The sequence below is a fragment of the Pseudochaenichthys georgianus genome, chromosome 2 (assembly GCF_902827115.2).
Source record: "Pseudochaenichthys georgianus chromosome 2, fPseGeo1.2, whole genome shotgun sequence".
Classification (NCBI taxonomy): domain Eukaryota; kingdom Metazoa; phylum Chordata; class Actinopteri; order Perciformes; family Channichthyidae; genus Pseudochaenichthys; species Pseudochaenichthys georgianus.
This window is the reverse complement of record NC_047504.1, coordinates 9,768,021-9,792,882: the sequence shown is the minus strand read 5'-3', so window position 1 is coordinate 9,792,882 and position 24,862 is coordinate 9,768,021. Positions and strand designations below refer to the sequence as shown.

The following is a 24,862-nucleotide window of genomic DNA, read 5'->3' as shown; positions in this document are numbered from 1 at the left end:
TGGTGGGCATGACACCGTCCGGCTGTCAGGCTGGAGTTTGTGTTTTTGTTACAAATATTGTTCACTTTATTATTATTCATCCTGGACACCATCTTTCTTTCCACAATATCAGCATTTGAAGGAGAAGTGGAAACAGTCGCGGTGTTGATTCAGGCTCGGGGAAAATGTATTTTATTCCTCTGATGTCCCTCGGCCCACTGGCTCAGGAGGTCCCATCCCATCGCCTGCCAGCATGCCACCTGCAGCGGGTTGCTCTTCTGAAGCACAGACAATCGAGGGGACGAAATTACCAACATAGGGTTTCCGTCTCTGGATGATGAAGCTCCCTGTTGGACGTCTCACGAGTCCCTCGGCGTATTCTGAGATTGAATATACATCAGCGAGTTTGGATCCTGTCTGCCGCCTGTGTCTGTTGGGCTGTGCAGCCGAATGATTGACAACTTACTCGTTTTTTATTGAGAGCTGTTCGCTTGTTGGCGGGTGACTTTGGGGCAAGTTTGACATAGTTTGATAAAATGCAGGAGATGGATGCGCACCGGGGAAATGGTACTTAATGTGGAGACAAGGGTGGAGCGAGTGACACTCGGATGTTTACCATACATCAATCAAAATGGCTGTCACATTGTTTTGCAAGCTTGAACGTAAAATTGCAAAATAGAGCTGGTATGGATTCTTCTCCTGGTTTGACTCTGAAATAAAAGTGTTTAATGACTTACTGCATTGAGACAAGGTCCTCCTTCACTGCAGCCACTTGACTCCCCCCCCTCCCCCCTTTTCACAGGCGGTCCCCTCCCCCCTGGCTGATGAAAAGGACCATTGAGGGGCCATTCACATCAAAGACCCCCTCAGACACTTAATGGTGCCATTGTTGTTTCCTCTTCACATGAGACAGAGGTGAGGGCGGGAAGGTGAAGGAAAGGGAAAGTACGATGTTTTGTTCACAAAGCTGCCCCCCTTCACACACACACACACACACACACACACACACACACACACACACACACACACACACACACACACACACACACACACACACACACACACATTGCATGACAAAAGAGTTAATAAAGTCTATTGACTCTTAAATATTCAACTAATTAAGTGATACATCATCCTGTTGCTGCGGTCCTGTTTCCTGGATCTTCTATCCTGAGTCCTGGATCCTGTTTCCTGGATCCTCGATCCTGTGTCCTGGATCCTGTGTCCTGGATCCTGTTTCCTGGATCCTCTATCCTGAGTCCTGGATCCTGTGTCCTGGATCCTGTGTCCTGGATCCTGCATCCTGAGTCCTGGATCCTGTGTCCTGGATCCTGCGTCCTGAGTCCTGGATCCTGTGTCCTGGATCCTATTTCCTGGATCCTGCATCCTGAGTCCTGAATCCTGTGTCCTGGATCCTGAGTCCTGGATCCTGAGTCCTGGATCCTTAGTCCTGGATCCTGAGTCCTGGATCCTGAGTCCTGGATCCTGAGTCCTGAGTCCTGATCTGAGTCCTGGATTTCGAGTCGTGGCTGAACCTGTCTCTGCGGTCCTGCCTGACTCTCATCAAACTACTTCCCTGATGGCTCCCACAGGATTGTTGACATCCTCGTGGATTCCTCTTCCTATTATACACACATGCATTTCCAAACATCTGGACTACCTATGTTGCAAATGTATTATCTCTTCGATTCACACACGGCATCTATTGCACGTCTGTCTGTCCTGTTGCTCTCCCTGAGGTTTCTCCCATGTTCCCTTTAAACTGTGGGGTTTTTCCTTTTCTGGAAGTGTTTCCTTGTACGATGTGAGGGTCTAAAGACAGAGGGTCTAAGGACAGAGAGTCTGAGGACAGAGGGTATAAGGACAGAGGGTCTAAGGACAGAGAGTGTCGTATTGTCATACTGATATTCTGTACACACTGTGAAGTCCACTGAGACAAATGTAACATCTGTGATATTGGGCTATATAAATAAACATTGAGTGATTGATATCTTTTCTTTCCACGTCAACTTCTTTAAAGGACTTTCTCCACAGAAACCACATTATCTTCTTCAAACATGGCCGCTGGGTTAGCAGCTACTCAACCACATCTGACTCAACTGGGCCGTCACTAAGGAACCACACGCTGTTCACTTCCAGATGGCGCACACACACACACACACACACACACACACACACACACACACACACACACACACACACACACACACACACACACACACACACACACACACACACACACACACACACACACACACACACACACACACACACATAGGGTATAACCCAGCCAAACCAACAGTGTTTCTTCGTGCCAACAGCTCTGGTGCAGAATGAATCTCAAGAGCATCAGAAGATAACACGGTCACATATCCAACTCCTCTCGAGGGATTTGCTGTAGATATTTAGCAGCTTTTTTACTAATGACAAGTTCATGTGTGACTGGCGTCGGAGCGTCACAGCAGTCAGACAGGAAGTGTTCGGGGGAAATGCATTTACAGCTTTTTAGAAGGAAAACTCTTGAGATGAAACCCATGTTGAACCTCTTGCGTCTCGGATGGAGCTGCATCGCAGACAAAGAGGCCGTTTCCCGTCATACATACAAATAACGCGACGCTTTTGTCCGTTTCATGAAGAAAATACACCTTTTCGAGTGAAAGCGGTACGTCTCTCCAGCAGAAGTCTCGTCTTCCTTCAGACGTCTGCTTTACAGATCAGCAGAGTGATACTAGGTCAGCCAATCAGTGCAAGCCGCCTGAGGAAACTCAATCATTTACTAATTAATTGATAATTCATTAAGAAATAAATAGTTTTATTTCGTTAGACTCTTAACCTCAGGGTGGATTCCCATTATGTCAATTCTGCACCACAGGAGCTTTCTTTAATGTGTGCCCCATTACACTTCACTTAAAGTGCTCTTTGATAATAGATAATAAGCATATTATCATTCAACACATTTAAAACCATCAGTTATCAATATCTAAAATACTGTTTGAATCGTCTCGTCATATGCAAGCATTAAATCATATTATTTACTCACGATTCATGTTGTAATGAGAAATAGATGCAGATAATTGATGGGTGGATGTGACTCCATTAGACTGTGCAATGTGGGACCCATTTACATAAACATAACTGCACGTTTTAATTCATGAATAATGAACGCGCTTAAAACCTTTTACACACTACATTTATGCAGCTGTGGTCAAAAAATTATCTATTTTAAAGTTAGATATCCCTGATACTACAGTATAACATTACACATCATTATTCTACTATCCCGTTTTCAGATGGCAGTGATACATCAGTTTAAGAAAGAAAGTCCTCCTAATTAAAATTGTAATAATATATCATTCAAGTTAGTATTAAGGCAAAGTTTCTGCTAATACAAAATAGCCTCACTTTAACTTATTTGTAACTTTCTGCTGGTTCAATCAAATAAAGAAAAGAATGACATACTTGTGTATCGACCCTTTGATGGGATTTGTATTTAAATGCAATGTATGGTCACTGAGGGTCCCTTGTTGTGAAAATGTCCCCCCGAACAAACAAAAACATCCTTCCAGCACTCGGCTAAATTAATGAAAGTAATATACTTCAGACAGTAATAAAAAATACACCAAGCCTATCTAGGTCAATGCTGGCTTGGCAGTGACAGCGGTCACATGTTTCATTCATCAGGGTGGAGCCTCGACAGATTCGCCTCGCTGTAATTAATACCCCATAAAACATTTAACATGCATCCACAGTGAGCATATTAAGTCGTTTTATTTAGTCCGAAGCACCAGAGCAAGTTAGTCTGGAACTATCTTATTCTGTCAGTGTCACATTTTTAAAGTTCTATAAATGTCCTTTTGTGGAAGCAATTCTACATTTCCCCCAAAGGGCCACCCTGAAATGTTTCTCCGCTCCAATCGGCCTCCACTTGTTAAGGCCAGTGGAGTGCAGGTGGGCTGTGATTAATGAAGCTGCTAATTAGACAGGACAGCTATTGCCTACAGAACTTATACTGTGAGAAACCGGAGTCTCTTTTAGACCCTGATCAGCTGCAGCACCAAGGACGCTCCTTCCTGGGACTTTGGTTTGGATTCAACTTTCGAGGCTTTGAGGTTTTTACACTTTGTGACCAGAAAACATCGGAAGCTGACTCCAACCACAACGCGGAAGGTAGAAAGAATCATTTTCTGACTGGCTTGTCTTTTGGCCAATATTCCCTTTGTGGCTTAGGCTAAATTCAGCCCACTGGTTGCTGGTGATACCCTGATAAAACAGCTAGCCTTGCTCATGAGCTAACACGTGAATTATGCAATGAATGAAGTTGAACTTTTGAGCTGCAGGATGACCTCTCCCCCGCCCCTGATAAACGTGTTTGTTGTGTTTGCCCCATCAGCCATACATCATCATCCGTCTTTACCTCGTCTCGCTTGGCTTCACCTGAGGTCAGGGCGTGTTTGATAACGCCTCGCAATCTCCCCTTATCGCTATCTAAATTACAACCAGCATGGGCCACCTTTCCAGAAAGCTGGCAGAGCGCATATACCAAACATACCCCTGTCCCCCCCCCCGTCACCCTGTCCCCTCGTCCCCCTGTCCCCCCAAAGCAGGGCTGAAGCTCGGCCCAGTTGATACACACTGACAGTTGAGGCGAGGTATTTCCCTGACTGACGGTTATTGACTCGGCGATATGGTGATTTGTTTCTGCGCTGCGGCACAATTGATTAGCCATAAGGAAACTCAGGAGACGTTATTGGATTACTATTCAGAAAGATTGAGTGTCAGTCTCCATCAGATCCCTTATCTCATCCATCTCTCTTTCTCTCTCCGTCTTTCCCTCTTCACAATATATTAGTCATTTTCAATAATAGCGGGCTGTTAAGGTCCCCTGTCCTCCATTTGATATTCTATATCCATGGCTAAATAAGGATGGATCCGGAGCTTGTCTTGTTTACCTGCTGCCTGCTCTTCCTGTCTGTCTGTTTGTGTCTTAGAGGTTTCTCTTCCTCTGAAGTTAAGGGAGCACTCCAATGATTTCAGATTCACTATTACTATGTCTGGGCTTTTAAAATAGTTTGTATAGTGTTTGATTTCTAAAGTCTTTGTTTTTACGATTACCTTAAAGCCACCACAAACCGGTCACATGCCACGATTGAGTCATTTGCAGATACATTTGGATATGATGTATTGATTGATTCCAAATTGGGTTTTGTTACAGCAGCATGTTAACAAGGCATTGCACATGAGACAAGACCCCGAAAACATGAGCGTTTCGACACGATATGTAACAACTCCAAATGTGCTCTACCAAAGCGACTCGAGTTTTCAAAGTGGCCCGACAAAGGAATGAAAAAAGGTCTATACAGTAATGCATATTTATTGTAGGATATTCCCGTAGGAGGATGTGAAATTCATCTATTTTGCTAAGTGTAAACTGAAATGGAACAATAAAACCAATAAAAACGAGGTGCTTTCCGACAGTGTAGAATACGATGAGTTCTCCCTGCTGAAAGCTCCAGTCTTTTTAAAGTGCCTCTGTGTCTCTCTTTTGGCTCCATTTCCCACTTCATCTCCTCTCAAGGAGACAAAGATACGGTCTAGTTTGCATCCACTGGTGCATATCAAGGTCAATCAGTGGCAAAGGGTTGCACAATGAACCAAATGTCATTAAAGCTGTGTGTGCGTGCGTGTGTGTGTGTGTGTGTGTGCGTGTGTGTGTGTGCGCGTGTGTGTGTGTGTGTGTGTGTGTGTGGTGACACGGGGCATTCACTTACATGGCTGACACAGATGTTACCTTTGTGGTCAGAAGGCTGTAAGTCAATTAGGTTCTGCTAATGGGGCCGAGTGCTTAGCTGTCCCCAACACACACACGTACACACACACACACACACACACACACACACACACACACACACACGTGTACACACACACGGTATTGATAAGATTACCATGGTAATGTGAATGCACCCGGGTTAAACCACATTAAAGGAGCCGCCTTTCTCGAAGATCCTCGCTTTTTTAAAATGCTCCACCATCTCATCCTAAGTGCCCTCCTCTGCGTCTTTCTGTTAATGTGACTCTTCCTCTTCCGTGCTCCCCTCACTCCCTCTTCTTCGTGCTCTTCCTCCCGCAGCAGATGCACAGCAAATCTCCTCTTTACATCTCAAACTTCCTCGGCCCATCTGTCTTCCCATTTCTCTCTGTATATTTAATTTGTCGCATGATTCTCCCTCGGAAACACAAAGAAATGTTTAAAATGTCTCTCTTCCCTTCCCACACTGCTTTATCGTGTTTTGACAGATGCCATTATAAGACCAAAAGCAACAATATATGGACCCACTTATTTCCTGTGTAGCCGAACCCTGATATATCTCATCCGTCTGTACCAGGGAGCTCAGTTGTTGTCCACAAATGACTAAAACACATCAGTGAGCCACACTGTTGCAGTGGCTGACATTATAATATCTAACACAGAAACTGTAGATCCATTTCTTTCAATTCCATGCACCTTCATAGAATAGAATATCTTTATTGTCATCACACATCAGTGTAACGAAATTCAGTTGGCATCTCTCACTGCAGTACATAAATAAGAACACATCCACTAAAGCAGAGATAGTAGCAATTATCAGGGTCATCACTTAAATGCACTTTACCAGAATGTTAAAATACAGTTTTAAAGATGATTTAATAAAGAAAAGCTACAATGTTTAAATATAAATACTTACTAAAAATAAGTTTGATACTTAAAGGTGGGGTAGGTAAGTTTCAGAAACCGGCTCGATACACTTTTTGTTATATTCCATGGAATGCTCTTAACATCCCGATAGCAATGAATATCTGAAGTGCTTTGACAAAAAATCCATAAAAAAATGTCATCTGTGGAAGCCGTAATACTGTAAAAAGCAGATGGCCTACCTGCCTGTCAGCCTTCCATCGGGGCACACACTAATCTCGTGCCCTCATTGGTCATGTGCGCGTTCGTGTGTGTTGGAGGAGGGGCCCTATAAGGAAGTGGCAGATTTTCTCCGGTTGTGTATTTTCAAATTCTAGCGATCTCGAGCCGGTTTCTCAAACTTACCTACCCCTCCTTTAATAAATACAAATAAATAACATGTGGTATTTTAGCCTGTAGTCTTTTGTGTTTGTATGTGTGCATGTTCAAAGTTAAAGTGAGTTTTGTGGTTGACAGGGATGGGAGTGAGGGAGGCCACAGCGCTGGGAAAGAAGCTGGTCATGCACCGTAATACAATAGAGCGCCAATTGTGTATTCATCCGCAGCCACAAATAGTCCCTAAAAGATACATCATCTCCTGTATGCTAACAATTACCGGCTGTGTTATTCTTTTTATATTTCTTAAAGTATGCAATTGTGACTTGTTTTTAAATGTTTCAGTGTTGCACAGACAGGGTAGGGAATACAAAGTGTGTGGGTTCTTCCCCTACATGGAAATATGTTGACAATAAGGGAAAGAGATTAATCCCAGTATAATCCTTTAAAATAATCATGCGGAAAATATCTACTGTACATTTATATGCAGATTATAAATAGGCATGTTTATATAAAGATTACCCCCCCCCCCATGATGTAATATGACAGCGTGTCTTTGGTCACACTTACAGCCTGCATACATACATAAAGTGCCTGACTTCATAAAGACACCATTCTTCTTATTCTCGTAGCAGATGCAGACACAACTGTAGCTCCTAGCCGTGCAACACTTTTATCTCCCCCCCCCCTCGCAACAAAAGTCTCTCTCTCATTAGCATGCACCCGTCCTCCAGTGCTTTCGCGCCCCGGTTTGTCGAGCGCTGATCTTTCCTTCAGAGGCCGAGTGATAAAGGCCCTGCAGAGTAAACAAGCCGTGGAGAACGGCCTCTTGTCTTTTTATTATCGCCTCCTAATGCCCCACTCATTCCTGCCGTGATGGAGTGGGGTTAGAAGGGGGGGGGGGGGGGGGGGGGGGTCTCGAACACACAGACATACTCAAATTGAAATGCACACTCACTAGAATACTCTTTTTAAGATGATGCAAGAGTATCCGTACATTTTTATGCAATTGTGTTTCGATCGCTCGACATGTCAGGTATTGTACAGCTGTCTGGAAAATATGTGTAGTAACCCCCCCCCCTTCCTTTCCCTGGGTCTCCAGACTAAAAAGAAAGGGTGGGTAGTGGGTTTTGGAGGGAAAAGGGTGGTGAAGGTCACTTTGATGTGACTATAAAGACACACAGCAGGCCAGTGGAAGGAGATGAAAGGACGGAGCAGAAGTAAAATAGATCCTGGTGGAGCAGCAGAGGAAGAGAGGACTGCTCTCTCTCTCCTCGCAGCACACAGAGGATAATGATGCTGTATCATAAACAAGAGGCGGCCGGGGAATAGAGCGGGCGTCTTGCAATTAAAGTGAGCAAACAACATTTTTGAAGCTGACAACATCTATGGTGGATGCATCGAGCGCAGCCATCTTGCATGTGAAAGCTCATATGGCTCAAAAACAGCAATTTAATAAATTAGCGCTTGTCAAAATAGGGCATTTGGCACATTCTGGTCATCCACGGTGATTTATTTACTGAATGATTGATCGATTCTGCATGTTTTTAACTGCCGTCCAAGATGCTCTTCAATGAAGCACATTAGATCTGTCTGTAAAGCTGTCATAAGTGTAGTTAGCCTCCATGTTTGCCTTCATATCTTAATCGTTTTAATGTATGCATAATCTAGCGTCAAGTTTGATCATATTTACGCCATGTTCCTGGAGATTGCCTGCAGTGTGGTTTGTCAGCACCTTGGCTCGGTGCAGTTGCCTGCCCCCATTAGGCCCAGCCGTGTACTGCAGGTGAATCATGTACTCAGAGGAGCTCAGAGGAGTCATTAGGTATGACTTCAGTCTGCAGTCAGTGTGTGTACTCATCTCTTCTGTCTGACACACACACACACACACACACACACACACACACACACACACACACACACACACACACACACACACACACACACACACACACACACACACACACACACACACACACACACACACACACACACACACACACACACACACACACACACACACACACACACACTGACGGACACCAGCCTGCAGAGCAAAATCCCCAAAACCTGTTGGAAAGGTGTTTCCTTGAATCTGCATTTCCACGCAGCTCTACTTTAAAGCTTTGTCTGCTTTGTATTCTGTAGTGCATCTGTAGTGTTTTGATAATTGAGCTGTTTTTTGGTATCGAAGGTAGCATATACAGAAGCACCCGGAGGAGGAGGAGGAGGAGGAGGAGGAGGAGGAGTGGTGAGACAGCAGCCAGACACCAGATGTTTCCATACGACCCAGCCAGCACCGATCAGGCGAGATTAGTGTACGCAGTACAGTCGCTAGAAGTGTGTGTGTGTGTGTAATTATTCCCCTGGCCAGGGCATGCCCATAGCCTGGGTGGCCCAGCAGGAATGTGACGGGTGGCAGTAAGTCTGGAAATAGATGTGAGAGCTCTGTGCCTTCTGCTGCAAACAGGGCGACTCTTCCTCAGGAGGAATTGGTGTTGGAAATATATTTCAGTCAAGGCGGGTGTGCGCGTAGATGAGATAAACTTTAATGATCCCAACAGAAAATTGGGTCGCAGCAAAGATACAAATACAAACAGAACTGAAGAGAAGCATACATTATGCTAATGAGAGCTGTGCACTGGGATGTGTGTAGCAGTTAGCATGTGTTAATGGTTGGAAAGCTCTGATATTTCTGGCTGAGGTCAGGTGTCACTTCGATTTATATCAAAGGGGATCCCAGAGCTCCCTCCTTGACCCTCGAGGTGCCTACAATGCCTCACACACACTCTCCGCATGCTGATAGGGTCAAGTCGGGGCTATCTCTGCCTTATCTCCCCAGCAGCAGATCTAAAGCCACGTCTGTCGGTGATGAAGGCCTCCACCGGATCACTCAGCCTCTCTGAGAGACTACTAGACTCTCACACAGTTTCTCCTTGAACCCACGGCCGGCTGACTGGCCAAACACACTGATGGAAGAGGGGGGGGGGGGGGGGGGGGTGTTGAGTGAGTGAAAGAGCTATGGTGTGTGTTTGTGTGTGACAGAGACGGTGGAGAGAAAAGAGGGAGAGTTATCAGTCATGCTGTCAGTCTCTGGGGCAGGTTGTGATAAGAGAGGCAGCGGTTGGTATCTATCTCCCCCTCTGTCTCTCTCTCACACACACACACACACACACACACACACACACACACACACACACACACACACACACACACACACACACACACACACACACACACACACACACACACACACACACACACACACACACACACACACACACACACACACACACACACACACACAGAACGGGGTAGAAAGACCCTGTTGTGTTCCCCTCCGCCACCCATGAGTGCACACAGCGCAGGTGTGCCGGGGTGAGGAGTCCGCCTGAACGGCAGCCATTTGTCGGCGGTATTTCGGGGCAGACGGGTGACAGAGGGAATACAGATGATAAGAACCTGGGTGAAATACATTAGAAAAAGGGGCTGCGCATATTGCAGCTGCAAGTGTTTGATTTCACTGCTGCGGTTCTTAAACAGCCTCTGACACCGAGACATGCAGTGGCTTTTTTAAGCCACACTGTATAGCATGGCATGTGCTTGCAAGGAGTTGCATTACTCGAGCCTCTTTCACACATGCACTGCAATCCTGAAAGGGTCCAGACATTGCCCTGCGGAGCTGCATGTGAGAACATAAATATCTGAATCATTCGGACCGGACATCAAACAGAGTTCACCCTGCCAGCTCCCTGCTACTAAATCCGTGTTGAGCCCATGTGTGAACGAGTGTGAGTATCGCCCACAGGACTGAATGTGCACAGAAAGTGGTGCTTTACGGAGATACTCCAAGAAGAAGACAACTGTTTATTTATAGCTGCGGGATGTATTCCCTCGTGGGATCGATTCACCCTCAACATTCCCATCTGCCTCTTTCTCAGGTTCTCCGGTGCACCGTTGCCCTCCATTAGCCATGCGTTGACCCAATATTTGGGGGGGGGGGGGGGGGGGGGGGGTTGAAAGCTGACGGTGGGGGCAGAGATGTTGACAAATGGGAAAGAGGAGTATCAAATGACCTCTGGGGAGTGGGAGGGGGCAGAGCAGAGCAAGAAGTGACCCAGTGTTGTTGAAGGTTTTATAGTGGCTGTGTTTTCTCTTTATCTCAGTGAAGGGTCATGGCGGGGGTTAATCCACCACTCATCAGAAAGTGTAATCAATGCTTTCGCGTCAATAACCACTAGTGGCGCAGAAAAGCGTTAAACAACTCCAGCACGCGGCAAACTGGTTTACGGCAGTGCAGACACTCGCCCAGAGGCTCAGATTAGCCAATCGCAGTGACGTCTGACAGCCAGCGCACCCTAGGGTGAGAGGCGGGCTAGGAGGGCTGTATAAAAGCTGATGGCATCTAGTAAACCCGGGGGGGGGGGGGGGGGTGACAGTTGAGTCTAGTGACAACCCGACCTGTCATACAACCTTCTGTCAAGGGCACGGAGCTCTTTGGTTGACTTTGTTTAGTCACGGGACAATAAGGCGAGTTGATAGAAGCTTGTTTTCTCCCACCATCATGTCGTGCTCATGTTGTTTCCCTCAAAACAAAGCATGCACACATAGAAAAGTGCACAGGACGCCTCCTCCTGACCTGTAGGAATGCACCTAGCTGTTCCAAATAAAGCCGGCCACACACTGTACCTCATTACACGGCCAGGCCGCAGTGCATTACATTACAAGGTAACACAAGCCAGAGGCAGGGCGCAGGGCTGGCCGCTGCAGATTATTTTGGGCTCAGTACTGTGTCATTACGCGGCCTCCCGCTCTGTATTTAGGCGAGCAGATTGCAGGGCAGAGACTGGGCAGGGCTGAGGTGGGCTCTGCCTCCATTGAGTTGAGGGCTTGCTCTTTGGATGTGTCTTGTGGCGGAGTTGTGCGGCCAAACCGTCAGACACTCCCTGCTCCTCTCTTTCTGGGATTCCTCCTCATGTTCCCTTGCAAGCAGCCTTAGGAGAAGCTCCCCGCTTCACCATTAGAATACATCTTATCTGGAGCTTATCTGTGGCAGAGCTCCTATCTGTGGTATCTTCTGAAAGGGGTGTGTGAGTGAGAGAAAGGGAATGGGGGAGCTCTCTCTCTCTCCCTCCCTATAATCAGAGACCAACGGGAGGGGGCGGAGCCGAGGCGCCGTGACTGTAACGCGATAGCTGCTCAGCTCAAAACCGCGATCACTCTCTCTCACACACACACACACTACACACACACACCTCCCATACACGTCGACAGGACACACGCCGGAGTCTGAGCAGAGCGCAGAGCGTTACGGAGCAGCAGAGAGAGGAGCTGCAGCGGGAGATGGCATGAGACTACCGGGCTTTTTGGAGAGCAAGAGCGCAACACCGTTTCTTATTTATTATCCCGGGACACTGGAAAGCAGCGTCTGACCCTCGGACTGAGGCTTTGAGAGCTGTAACGGAGGACTTGCTATTACCAAGGACGACCCTCGTGTGCGCAAAGTACGCGGGGACGCAGAGAGGGAGACACGGGGACTGGGAGCCTGTCAGGCGGGACTTGGCGCACCCTGGAGCCGCGGTCTGGAGCGCACAGTATCGATCAAGGAGTTTGTTTTGGATGAGTGGCTTCGCTGTGCTAAATGGACAGACTTTAAAGGAGCTGTGCCGATAGAAATCTCTGGATGTCTTCAATGACATGTAGTTGGCACACAGTTTGCTCCACCATGGTTTAATAGACTCCGTGGGAATATTCCTTTTTGGTCTAATACAGGGGTGTGGATTTTTTTTGTTTGTTGGAGGAGCAGCAGAATTGTTATCGGAAACATTAGAAACTTAAAGCTCTCTTTCTGCAACATCCACGATGGATTTTGAGTCATCATGGATTGGATTGTTGATGGCATTGTGTCACCTGGCTTTGAGAGTCCGAGGAGAGGAGGGTGAGTTTGAGTCACTTCTTTACCTAAACACAGGAGAATGAAATGTATCTAGGGAATCTGGGAGATAATTTGTTTTTGAAGAGATATTGTCATGTGTTTCCTATTATTCCATCATTATTAATTATTGTGTCTCTCGCTTTCTTCATGTTCCCGTAAATGTGGGAAGCATTGGGCTTAGAGTTGTTTTATATTTATTCTGTATATGGGTTTATCATAGGAGCCAGCCCTATGTGCCAAGCCAGCTGTTCCACATCTAAAACTAAAGAAGTTGCTTGCATGAAATATTTAGATTGGAAACAGCTATCTGTCCCAGCATAGAGCCTACCTCCAGCCCTGCATGAACAATTCAAACACATTGTTTACCTCGAGTTTCCCCTTGTTTTGTTTGTATGCAATTTAATTATTCGTCAAGGGAAATAAACAAACCCTGATTAAAATTATATTTCACATCCGGGAGAAAGCAGATTGTAGGCGTAGGCTGAGCGATTGTATACATTAGTGCCCAAGAACCTGTGCGTAAAAGCTCCAGTGCCACCCTAGGATTGCTCTAATAGGACTGTAATCACCACTATTATCTTCATCAGGCACCACGAGTCTCTCCTTCATTGCCTCCTTGGGGTTGTGTGTGCGGGGTGGAGCGAGGCACGGCTGCTGGTTGGTGCACCGTCACCTCCACCTCCGCGCGCTCCCCGCAATCAAATAACAATAAGAAAGCCGATTATAGTGCAGGAGGAGAAGCCCTGCAGCTGGTGGCGGGGCTTCCGAGCCTTGCTTCGAAACTCAAATCTACTCCTCTCCGTAACACACTGTGGCGAACGAGTGGATTCAGAGAGAACGAAGCGTTCGTTGTAACAGCGCCAAATGTATTTCGAAGCCTCATTAAATGTGGATTTAACGCCAGGGAGCCCGGACTTCCATCTGCTGGCTTGATCTAATAATAATTGTTTTAATAATAAGGAGAGGTTGTTGCTTTATCAAGTCAGCAGAAGTGTGTGCGTGTATAGGCTCACCACACTGAGGAGTGACGCCAATGGTGGGATGACACATGGTCTTTGGCTCAGGGAGTACCTAGCATTGTTGATGCTTTTAAGGTGGTTTCACTCCAGATAATGTCGACGCACATATGAACTGGGATCTTAGCAACAATGGAGAACAATTATAGGTTTTAATATAATATTTGTTTGTGACATCGTTGTCTATTACATTGAGTATACAGAATAAGATGTATAGATATGTATATATGTCTATAGTCTACATGTGGCTGTAGTTCCCTTTCTCCATGCGGGTTGACGAGCTGTTCATAGTCCCATGATGACGGTTGGGCTTCACAACACCACCCGCTGGTTTCACTGCGGCTCTGTCCACTGCACATGGGCTCGTCCTCTTGTTTAGGCTACTTGTTTTAAATAGGACAGTCGCTCTGCATTTCTCTCTGTGTGTGTGTGTGTGTGTGTGTGTGTGTGTGTGTGTGTGTGTGTGTGTGTGTGTTTTACTAGCTGCCTGTACCCCTTGATCAGACACAGATGTGGGCCTCTTGGCAGCCATCAGGCAAGCAAGAAGCTAGATCCCCTCTCTCTCTCCCTTTCCCCTGCCAAGACACTGCACCGCATGCCCCTGCCTCCCGCTCCCCTCCAGAGCCACATTACACACAGACGCCAGAGGGAAGAGAGGCTGAAGGAGAACACAAGGGAGACAGAAACAGGGAGGTTCAGAGAGAGATGTGAGGGGACAGGGACTGCAGGGAAGAATGGGAGGCAGATGCAAAGCTGTAAGGCACAGAAAAGTGACCATCCACCAGGAACAAGAAAGAAGAGGATTTATGGGGGGTGGATTGTGCATCAGAGTGAGGAGAGGGCAACATCAAAGCGTCCAGGGGTCAAAGAGTTAAAATGTCACCGGACTAGGGAACAGAAAGCGTTAAGGGGTTTATAAAGTGACCCTGGTCCTGTGTGACGCAGCTAAAGGGAAATACAATAAGTGTTTTAAAATGATGCCCTTGTGAAACATATCGGAGCTTTTGATGATCGACTCCATCTGGTTGGAGCTGCTTGGTACATTTCCAGTGGCAGAAAAGGTTTCCATTAAAATGTTTTGGAGCAAAAAGGATGCATGGCTGAGGCATCTCTGCGAGAAGTGTAGAGGTAAATGACCCATGAAAGATTTCCCATTGTGGCCCCTGCTGGTGCCTCCTCCCCTTTTCATTTCTCCAGACCTATTTTCTGCAATCCTAATACCCAAACAGAGAGGCTTCTAATCCACTTGTACTGTAATCACAATAGTTTGACTCAGTGACATGTGCATCAATTACTCCTCAGCACACGCGTTCATATGCAGGCCATTAAGCAGCTCATTTGCATGTTTATTGACGGGCGGCTGTGCATCCTCTCTACCTATCGACTTCTCCCAGAGTTGGATTTCCACAAATGTAATCATTTATTTTCCACATGTGTTCTCCTGGCTCATTTTTATCTTCCTTCTTTGTCTGTGTTAATTTTTTTTATTTGTTTTCCACTTCGCCTTTTTTCTCCCTCGACACGGCGCCCTTCAATTCTTTGCATTTCCCGGTGTTTTAATCTGCCCCAGCCTCAGAGGTATCAGCCGCGACGAACAAGGTCACCTATTAGCATTCATAGCCGAAGACAACACGGAGCGGCCCGTTCAATAGCAGTCAGGTATAGGGCTGCTCAATTAATCGTATTTTAATCGCGATTACGAAAAGAACGTAATCGAAATAAAACGATTATTTTTTTAATATTACTTTTTTTTTTATATAATTCTTTTTTTTTTGGGGTTTTCAATTGAGTTAAACTTAAAGTTCAGGGTAATCAACTGTTAAAAACATACTGTTGACATTTTTTTTCTCCAATAAATGGATGTTTTCAAAGTCAATGAATAATCGCATTTAATAATCGCAATTACAATTATTGACCCAAATAATCGCGATTATGATTTTTGCCATAATCGAGCAGCCCTAGGTATGAGAGTCACAGGCTCGTGCAAAAGCCCTGAAACAGCCCACCGCACTGGGGGTGAAATTAAAAACAAGACACCATAAATAAAACAGAGCCTGGTCTTTCACTCTGTCGCATTAGCCGCACAGGGGGCTCTTAACGGGGGCTCAGGGACGGCTTTAGATGGGAGCTGAAAGGGGGTTAGCATTGTCAGGAGGAAAGCGTTTCAAATTGACTGTAAGTCACACGTGGGGTTAAAGAGGAAAGGGTGTGAATTAAATAAGAACTGCAATTCCCCCAGAAAGGTTTTTGTTCGGCACCACTGAAAGGTAACACGGTGTGAGGTGGGGGCTAAAGGGTAGCAGCAAATCACCAAGACTCCCGCAGCAAAGCTCAATTCTTCACGGCTCTCCCTCGACCGGTGGAGGCTCAGGTTCTCCTCTGTAGACGGGGAGATGTTTTGTGAAAAGTGCTCCGGCTGCCGCACGGAGACAAAGCAGAGCACCAGGGAGACGGAGAAACTGCAGGCAGGTAGTGTTTCGGATTAGACCCTCACCATTAGCCCCCTGCAGGCCCCAGCAGCCATCTGTTTACTGCATTGATCCATTGATCAGGATGGCCAGCATAGATGATTAGCATGGAGCACTTATCCTGTTAGGGAGGGAGCAGGAGAGGAAAGGGGGATTTGGGGATATTGTCGTACTTTCATGTAGCTTTTGTTACTTTCCTAAAGGTAGTTAATCCTTACTTAAACGCATTAAGCACAGTTTAACAAAGAGCTATTGTTTGTGGATGTTGCATTTCCGGGCTGGTTGTTGTTGAGTGTCTCTTTTTTGTTTCATCTGGAAGAAAAGGGAGAATCGATCTTAAACATCAGGTTATATATCTGTTAGAGAAAGTTGTTTTTATAAGATATTTCGTAGCAATTGTCGCAAATATATATATAAATATGAGCCAGGGTTAAAATATCTGGCTTATAAGCAGTTGTGCACTTTTATTGGAAAGGATTAAAAATAGAGAATACAATTCAATTTTGAAATAACAATCAGATATTTTTGGCCTTTGTTGTTTTGTGTAGTTTGTGACTTAAACACACATACCACCATTTCCAAGTATGGAAAACAAATTCTCCCAGAAAGTGTACAACCACCTTATTGAGGATATTTAATTGTTTATAGAATTTAAAACTCTCACACACCCTCTGCCACTATGACTGCTCACACACTGTGTCTAATCCCCAGAGTAGCATCCTTCTGCCTCAGCATGAAGGTGTGAGAGCACCGGGGGAACAGAGTGCAGCTCTTTTCTTCCTCCCTCCTCCTCATCCTCTCCCTCTCCTTGGGTCCAGTCTAGTGTGGAATGGGTGAGATTAAAAGCGAGTCGCAGAGACAACCCCTGCTCCTGACTGAATGGATGAGTGCTGCCCACTCTCCCCTCTCATTCCCTCACTCTGGGCGATAGCACTTTTTTAATTAAGGAAGGGGGGGGGGGCAACGAGACACTAGGAATGATGGAGGGATTTATCAGCCTCTCCTCACACAGCTTATCCTGGAGCGTGACGCCATACTTCCCCCGATAAGGCGGGCTAGTAGAAATTAGAGCGCGGCTGGCACACACACACACACACACACACACACACACACACACACACACACACACGCACACGCACACGCACACACACACACGACGTGAGCTAAGACATGCAGACATATGCACATTTACCCAGATAATGAAGATAAAGGCACTCACAGCGGGGGAAAAGACGTCTCGGGGTTTGACTTGATCTGGAGAGACTAGAAACTGCACACACATACAGATTTGACTTCATTTGATTGACACACTGGATGAGGCACGCACACACATTTATGACAAACTTCATACACACTATTAAAACATAGTACACACACACTCACACACACAGCAGTGACATTGTTGTGACTGTAATGGGGATTTGTTTGCAGCATGGTAGAAACATATGTGGCACTTGTGTGTAGACAGATTGGCTCCTGGAGCAGAAGAGACAGTGTAATTCATGAAGCTCACCGGCAGATCCTGAGTGCTTCCCCCGTGTTGGTCCTCCAACACAAGTTCTGCTCTCTCACACACACACACACACACACACACACACACACACACACACACACACACACACACACACACACACGCATATTTTGTACTCACTAATTGCAACGGATATTAAAGCAATTAGGAAAAAACACATATTTGTCATCAGATGTATATGGAGGCTGCTGCATCCCCATCAATCTTTATTTTTTCCCAGCAGCAGCAAACACACACACACACACACACACACACACACACACACACACACACACACACACACACACACACACACACACACACACACACACACACACACACACACACACACACACACACACACACACACACACACACACACACACACAGTGCCAGGGCTAGTGTGTGTGTGAGCTGACTGACAGAGGGTTCCCAGTGGGGTCAGTGTCTACAGGGAGCCGCTGGATAGCAGGCATGTCTTAATGAGGCTCGTCAGGCTCTCTGCGCGCAACCACACACACCCACACCCACCCACACCCACACCCACACCCACACACACACACACACACACACACACACACACACACACACACACACACACACACACACACACCCTTCACTCCATCACTTCCCTTACTCATCGTATCTTTCTCTCTCTTCCTCACCATCTGTATTTCTCCTTCCCTTTTGTCGCCTCCTTCTCTCTCTCTCCGCCTGTCACTCGTCCACTCTCTCCCCTCCTCGGTCCTCTCACTCCCCCCCATCGCACATCACCCCCCCCCCCACCACCGCCGCCGTCACCCGCCTGCCCGTACGATCAATCTTCCCCTTTCCTCCTCAATCCATCTTTTATCCATCGCCTCTCCTCCTTCTCAATCCTCCACTTTCATCCGCTCCTTTCATTTTCCACCCTGCCGTAATCCCCCCTCCTCCCTCCTCCCCCCCTCCTTCCCTCCCCCCCCCTCCTCTTCATCCTTCTCGGAGGCCATTGAATGGGCAGCTCAGGGAAAAAAAGTGTTGAGGCTGCAGGTTTCTCCCCAAACGGCTTAATCTGGCGAGGCTCTGCGCGCCGATAGCCTCCTGCACACCGGTCCCTCCATAGGCCTCTCAACAATGACTGTCTGCACATCGGCAGCAGATAAAGTGATATGTGTGTGTGTGTGTGTGTGTGTGGCTTCTGTCTGTCTCTGTCATTCTTTTCCATCCCTGCTATCTTTTTTGAAATGTTTCAGTTAGCTGTTTCTCCCACCTCTGTGTGATTGACAGGCCCTCTGTTTGTTTGTGTGTGTGTGTGTGTGTGTGTGTGTGTGTGTGTGTGTGTGTGTGTGTGTGTGTGCGTGCGTGGGTGGCCGTTTGAACATGGAGCCGGGATGTGTGTGCGCGTGTTTGTGTATAAAAGCGTGGGCGTGCGTTTAAGCACGCATCCCAGTACTGTACGAGCCTTCCCATGTGCACGCGTAGCTACAACTTGTGTGTGTTGCACATTTGTGTAACGTTGTACAAATGTGTGTGTGTGCATGTGGGCGGCTGGAGTCGTGCACTCGCATGAAATCACTGGCAGCCGAGCGTGGGCATCGCTCCTCTACAGCAACAAAGTAAGGAAGCCATCGCAGCTCTATCAAATGTCAGAGAATCTTAAGTGTGCCTTTTAAGCACAATAGGCGGTGGAAATGTCAACACTTGAAGGGTCTATTACACTTCAAACCTTTGGTGTGTTTTTTTCTTTATTTCCCGCTTCCTTTATTGATGCTTTCACAGGAATTTGAAAGAAACAGGCAAGAATATCAACCCATTTATGTCAAGAGTATGCATCTCAGCGGCTCCATGGTTAGCCCAGTGTTTGTTAGCGCAGTGCTAGCTTCCGGTAGCCTGTTGGCGATGCCCTCGTGGCACGCCAGCTACAATATTAAGAAAACATTTGTCTCTTTGAGTTCAATATCACAAAGTTCATTACATTGATATCCCCACGGTGCACACACACATACAGCAGGCGGTAGAGAGCCAAACCCCCCCTACCTCCACGCTGTTGTCATGGAGAACACGTTGCGCCTTTGGCTCCGTGAAGAATAATAATGCCGGCAAATCTATTGCAATGCAAGAGTAATAAAAGATTGTGCACAATGCTATGTGTGTGTCTGTTGGTGTGCATGCAAAACACCCATATACATGTTCCCTTTGTACGTGCATGTGAGTTTATGTGTTTGGCGTGTTTATGGGAGATAACGTGAAGCGCGCGAGCCGCCTAGCTGTCAGGGCGCAGGCGGAGAAAAGGGCCTTTGTTGCTGCCTGAGCTTCTCATTACAGAGTCGCTGTGACCCCAGAACCCCGCTAGACAAGCCGTCTGCGTGTCATTTCCTGTCTCAGCCTGCCGAGCGACGCCATTGGCAGGCTATTGTTCCTGGGAGAGCGTGATAGGATCAGGGAATGTGTCCTAATGTTTGCAGATTGGCTTGCCGGAGCAACAATTACACTTGGTGAACGCTCCCGACGGGGAACTGGAGAGATAAGAGCCTGGGTGTGGAAGAGTGAAAAAAAGCCTCTGTGTTTCCTCCATGTGTGTACGCTCACCAAATGCAGCGTTGATGATCTTTTATTGTTTTAATAGCTCGCATTGAGAATCCACAATGGAGAAGTTTTTCCAATTTCCTCCAAACTGACAGCCGAAATTGCTTCCTTTGTTTTACTGTTCATTTGTTGCTCATCACATCTTCATACAGGGAAGGCAAATGAAGGAGGGTCCTCTGAGTCACTGGTATAGGGAGCAGATGGTTGAATGCTGTAGAAATGCATCAAATCTGGATTTCATGTCTTTTACCATCAATAACTGTTCCCCCTCCTTTCTCCATCCTTTCTCTCTCCTTCAGTGCCAGCGTGTGGAGGCGTGTACGATGCCACCGAGGCGGGTTACATCACCTCCCCTGGTTACCCTCTGGAGTACCCCCCTCACCAGAACTGTCACTGGATCATCACGGTGCCGGAGCCCTCGCAGCGCATCGTCCTCAACTTCAACCCGCACTTTGAAATCGAGAGGCTGGACTGCAAGTAAGACGGGAGGGGCGGCTTTTTGGAGATGTCATATTGATGTCTGAAACTCTCTTCTAGCAGAGTCAAATTGCTTTTACAAATAGCACTTATTATTCTGGATGAATGGTGATTCGTGTTGACTTTTTCATTAGTATGCTGCAGAAGAATTTGCATCCCAAATAAGTCATTTCCTGTCGAAGCACACCTTATTAACATCTTATTATAATTCACAGCCAGTGGGTTGGCTCCGTCCCAAGTTGTGGAAACATTTCGACCACAACAGGTCAATTGCAAAGGAAATTATAATTGTTGATCCAAGCTTCCTGCAGACCATTAAGTGGACTGCGGGTTTTCTTTTCGTGAAATAATTATTTCAGGAGAGAATGGGCACTTTCAGTGCCTTCTTTTCTCACATTCACACCATTAAACACATTACTTCCTGGATGCTGCCCAGTGCAACCACTGACCTCTTTAAAGGCTTCTGCTGAGCAAATTCCTGCATTAAATTCCTTGCTCAAGGGCACATCAGCTGCACAGAGCCTCCACGGTAAAAAGAAGCCGAAATGTGCATGTTTCCACTTCTCATTTGCACGACGGTAGACACAGATAAGCTCATCAAAAATAGACAGTGAATGGAAAGAATGATTCGTAATTAGTCCATGTGTTTCATCCATTGGTGACTCGTGACGCCGTACCTCCTGTTTCATTCAGCTTGGAGGCTTGAACACGTTTTTTTGTTTGTCTTAAAGCCTTTTCTGCCTTTCTCAAAACTGTATCAGAAGGATTGGACCGGATGAAAGAAATACATCATGATTTTATGAACAGAGAGAGGAAGGAGCAGGAAATAATTTAGCCCAGCTGTTAGTCAGTTTCCTTTCTCAGAGACATGAACAATCCAAATCATATGATCTCCTATTGTCTTTGACCTCAGAGGAACGAGGAAGAAGTCGAAGTCTCCTCTGTTTAATCTACTTTTAAACAACCGAGTCAGCGGAAATGTTACAAAATACCCCCACTTTAAGACCTTTGCGTCTGCTTAAAGTGAACACAGAAGATTTGGTCGCTGCAATTACGACTATTTTATCCCCCAGTCCTTTCTTCTCTCTGTAAATCGAAGAATTAATAATCCTACACGAGTGTTTTTGCATTGTTCACTGACAAAGCACTTTGTGTGGCAGGCAGAAGAAGCACCTTTCACGGGCACATCAATGGCGGCGTCAGTGAAAGGGTTTTGTAATGATTGTCGATTCTATTCGCGCAGTTGTGTCTTGCCGCATCGAGCCGGAGAATGTTATTTTGATGTCTCCGCTTTGTGTCTCCTGTCGCTTTTGTCAAACCGTTGCATAATTATCCCCCTTTCGCAATACGTTTCTCAGTAATAATAAACGCTTTTACACCAGCGTCACAGTGTTAACACGGCGGCTCACTGGACTTCCTGTGTATGGAGAGCTCAGCTGGCGATAAGCAGTGTGTGGAGTCTCTCACAGCCTAAGGCATGCGGCAGGAGGAGGAGGAGAAACTGAAATGGCTCCTATTTTCTCCTCTCCACAGACACTTTTATTGCAATGTTTTTTTTACACTTGCCTGGAGGAACTGAGGCCTTTGCCTGCCCTCTCACACACACTCCCTCCCAATCTGCCCTCGTATGAGTGTGTGTGTGAGAGTCAGTGAGCGTGGGTGGTCAAAAGGCGTGTGAGTAACTCTGCAAGCATGTGAGCGAGTATAGCTCCTCTTCTCTACATCCATTCTCCTTGTGATAACCCACGTGTTGAAGGCCCATTAGAGGGGAAACGGATCACGGCAACATTTGTTTATAACCTCGAACACTAATGTGTTTGCCCTTCTGTGTTTCATGGAAGAGGCATTTCCCTTTGGGGCGCAGCAGAAATAAGTGGAAAAAGTCAAAGTACAGCTCGATACTCCTGCCCTCATGTCCTGTGCTATGCTTTTTACCGGGATTGATCAAGCCTTGTAGCAGCGTTATGGGTAGCTTCCTTTCCTTGCCTGTTTGATTAGGCACGGCTGTGTGAGGGCACAGAGATGTCTGCATGTTTTCACGGTGCTCTGCGAGGGCCGGGGGGCTGCAGAGGTGGAGGGCTCGCCATCTTGGTCAAGCCTGAGAATCTGCATGACAGCTGGGACTGCAGAGCAACCCGAGCTGTGTGTTACCTGCAGAGCTACGTGTCCTGTACTGCTGGAAAATATACAATACTATGGTCACAAAGATTGTAAAAGGACACATGTTTCCAGTGGTTTCGCTTCAAAAACACATGCACGTAGACACTTAGGCATGCGACCTGTCTGTGTAAGAGCTCTCATATCCCCTTGGGCCCTGTAGGCACGTATACAACGGAGGAAAGAGCTTGGTCAGCCCAGACGAGGGGTCTGCTGCAGCTAATACCCCCAGCCAGCTGCTGATTTCCCTCAGTGGGTTCAGACCATAGACTGTATATATAAATGGACGTAGTGTCCGTGACGTCACCCATAGGACTCTGCAGAGTTGCCGTGAAGCCCTTAGTAGGCGGAGTCGGCCACTTACGGCTCGACTGTGAAGTCAGAGTCTAATCCCGCCTGCTCCAAATAAGGGCAAAGAGGCGGAGCCGAGGCGGGACCTGCTGCCTCCGAACTGGAAGTAAACAGAGCTAGCTCAGGCTAAGAAGCTAAGCTAACATGAAACACATGCATACCAAGTTACTGCTAACAGTGTAGTTCCCCTATATAAACGTTACATTCATAATCAAATGAGACAATCTGCAAGAGAATTAGCTATATTTTGTTATTCTTAATGCTCGTCATTCACACGTTGAGAAAAGACGGACTCCACCGCCCGGACCTAACGGAGCCGCAGTGGGCTAGCTCCGGGACGCCGGCTGGAGCTAGCCCCCTGCGGCTCCGTTAGCTCCGGCGGCCACCACTGGGATAATTCGGTCCCCTATTAACATTTGCTCCCGTTTAGCATTATGGACGTCATAGCCATAGACTATAAAAGTCTTACCCAAGGCTGAATCATAAACTAAAATGTATATGTATGCATAAAGGGTTACGTCCTTAGCTGGCTAATAAGTAACAAGCTAAGCTACCAAGCACACAAACACCTGCGAACGGGGTTAACATGTATAATATTATCATTTTAGACTTCTTGGAAGTTCTGTTCGTACATTCAAGCGCACAGCACGACATTTTAATTGTCTGGTATATGTAACAATATTCCCTAAAAGGCACAATCACCACGAACACGGCTAAAGCTAAAGGGTTAAGTACAGTACTATGACTAACTAACGTTGTAGCCTCTATGGTTGTAGCCTAGCAGAGTGGACAAGTTGCTGTTAGCTGACAGTGAGGCATGTACGTCCATCAACGTGACCACGCCCTAATTTATGCAAAAACTTTAAGACCTAATATAAATAAAAGGGTTGTGTTAGAAAACAATTCACTCACAGATCCATAATCATGAAGGTGGAATCTAACTATATCGATAATAATATGTATTGCATCCATGGGTAGAAACATGTTTTTTTCCCATTTTAACATGGGGGTCTATGGAAATGTCTCCTTTCTGCAGCCAGTCCCTAGTGGCCCATGTATGAACTGCAGTGTGTGGCACTTCCGTATTGGCTTCCCGGCTGTTCCCCAGAGTTTGCCGCTTGGTTCAGACAGTCAGCGCTCGGACGGTGCGCCGCGGCTCTGCTGCACCGACCAAATCCCGGCTCGATGCAGGTGCTCCGTGTCTGAGGTGGCACTTTAATTCAGGATTTCATTTCAGGGGAGTCCGACCGCGTGCCAAATAGCTCTTACCTCCAGGTTGCCAGCCGATTGATGTGAACTAAATGTAATAACGGCTAGATGAAATATCAGGCCCATATCTCTAATGCAATCTGCCATCAC

At 46.6% G+C, this 24,862-nt stretch overlaps 1 protein-coding gene across 3 annotated transcripts in view; it reads left to right on the top strand.

Annotated features, from left to right (window-relative positions):
• Nucleotides 1-12,251: 12,251 nt before the first annotated feature.
• Nucleotides 12,252-24,862, top strand: part of nrp2a (neuropilin 2a) — a 54,234-nt gene continuing 41,623 nt past the window's right edge. For all 3 annotated transcript variants that reach the window (XM_034100538.2, XM_034100529.2, XM_034100548.2), the window contains exons 1-2: nt 12,252-12,962; nt 20,818-20,995. In XM_034100538.2, coding sequence (XP_033956429.1) covers nt 12,887-12,962; nt 20,818-20,995 — 254 coding nt within the window. In that variant the 5' untranslated portion in view covers nt 12,252-12,886. The remainder of the gene's footprint in view (nt 12,963-20,817; nt 20,996-24,862) is intronic.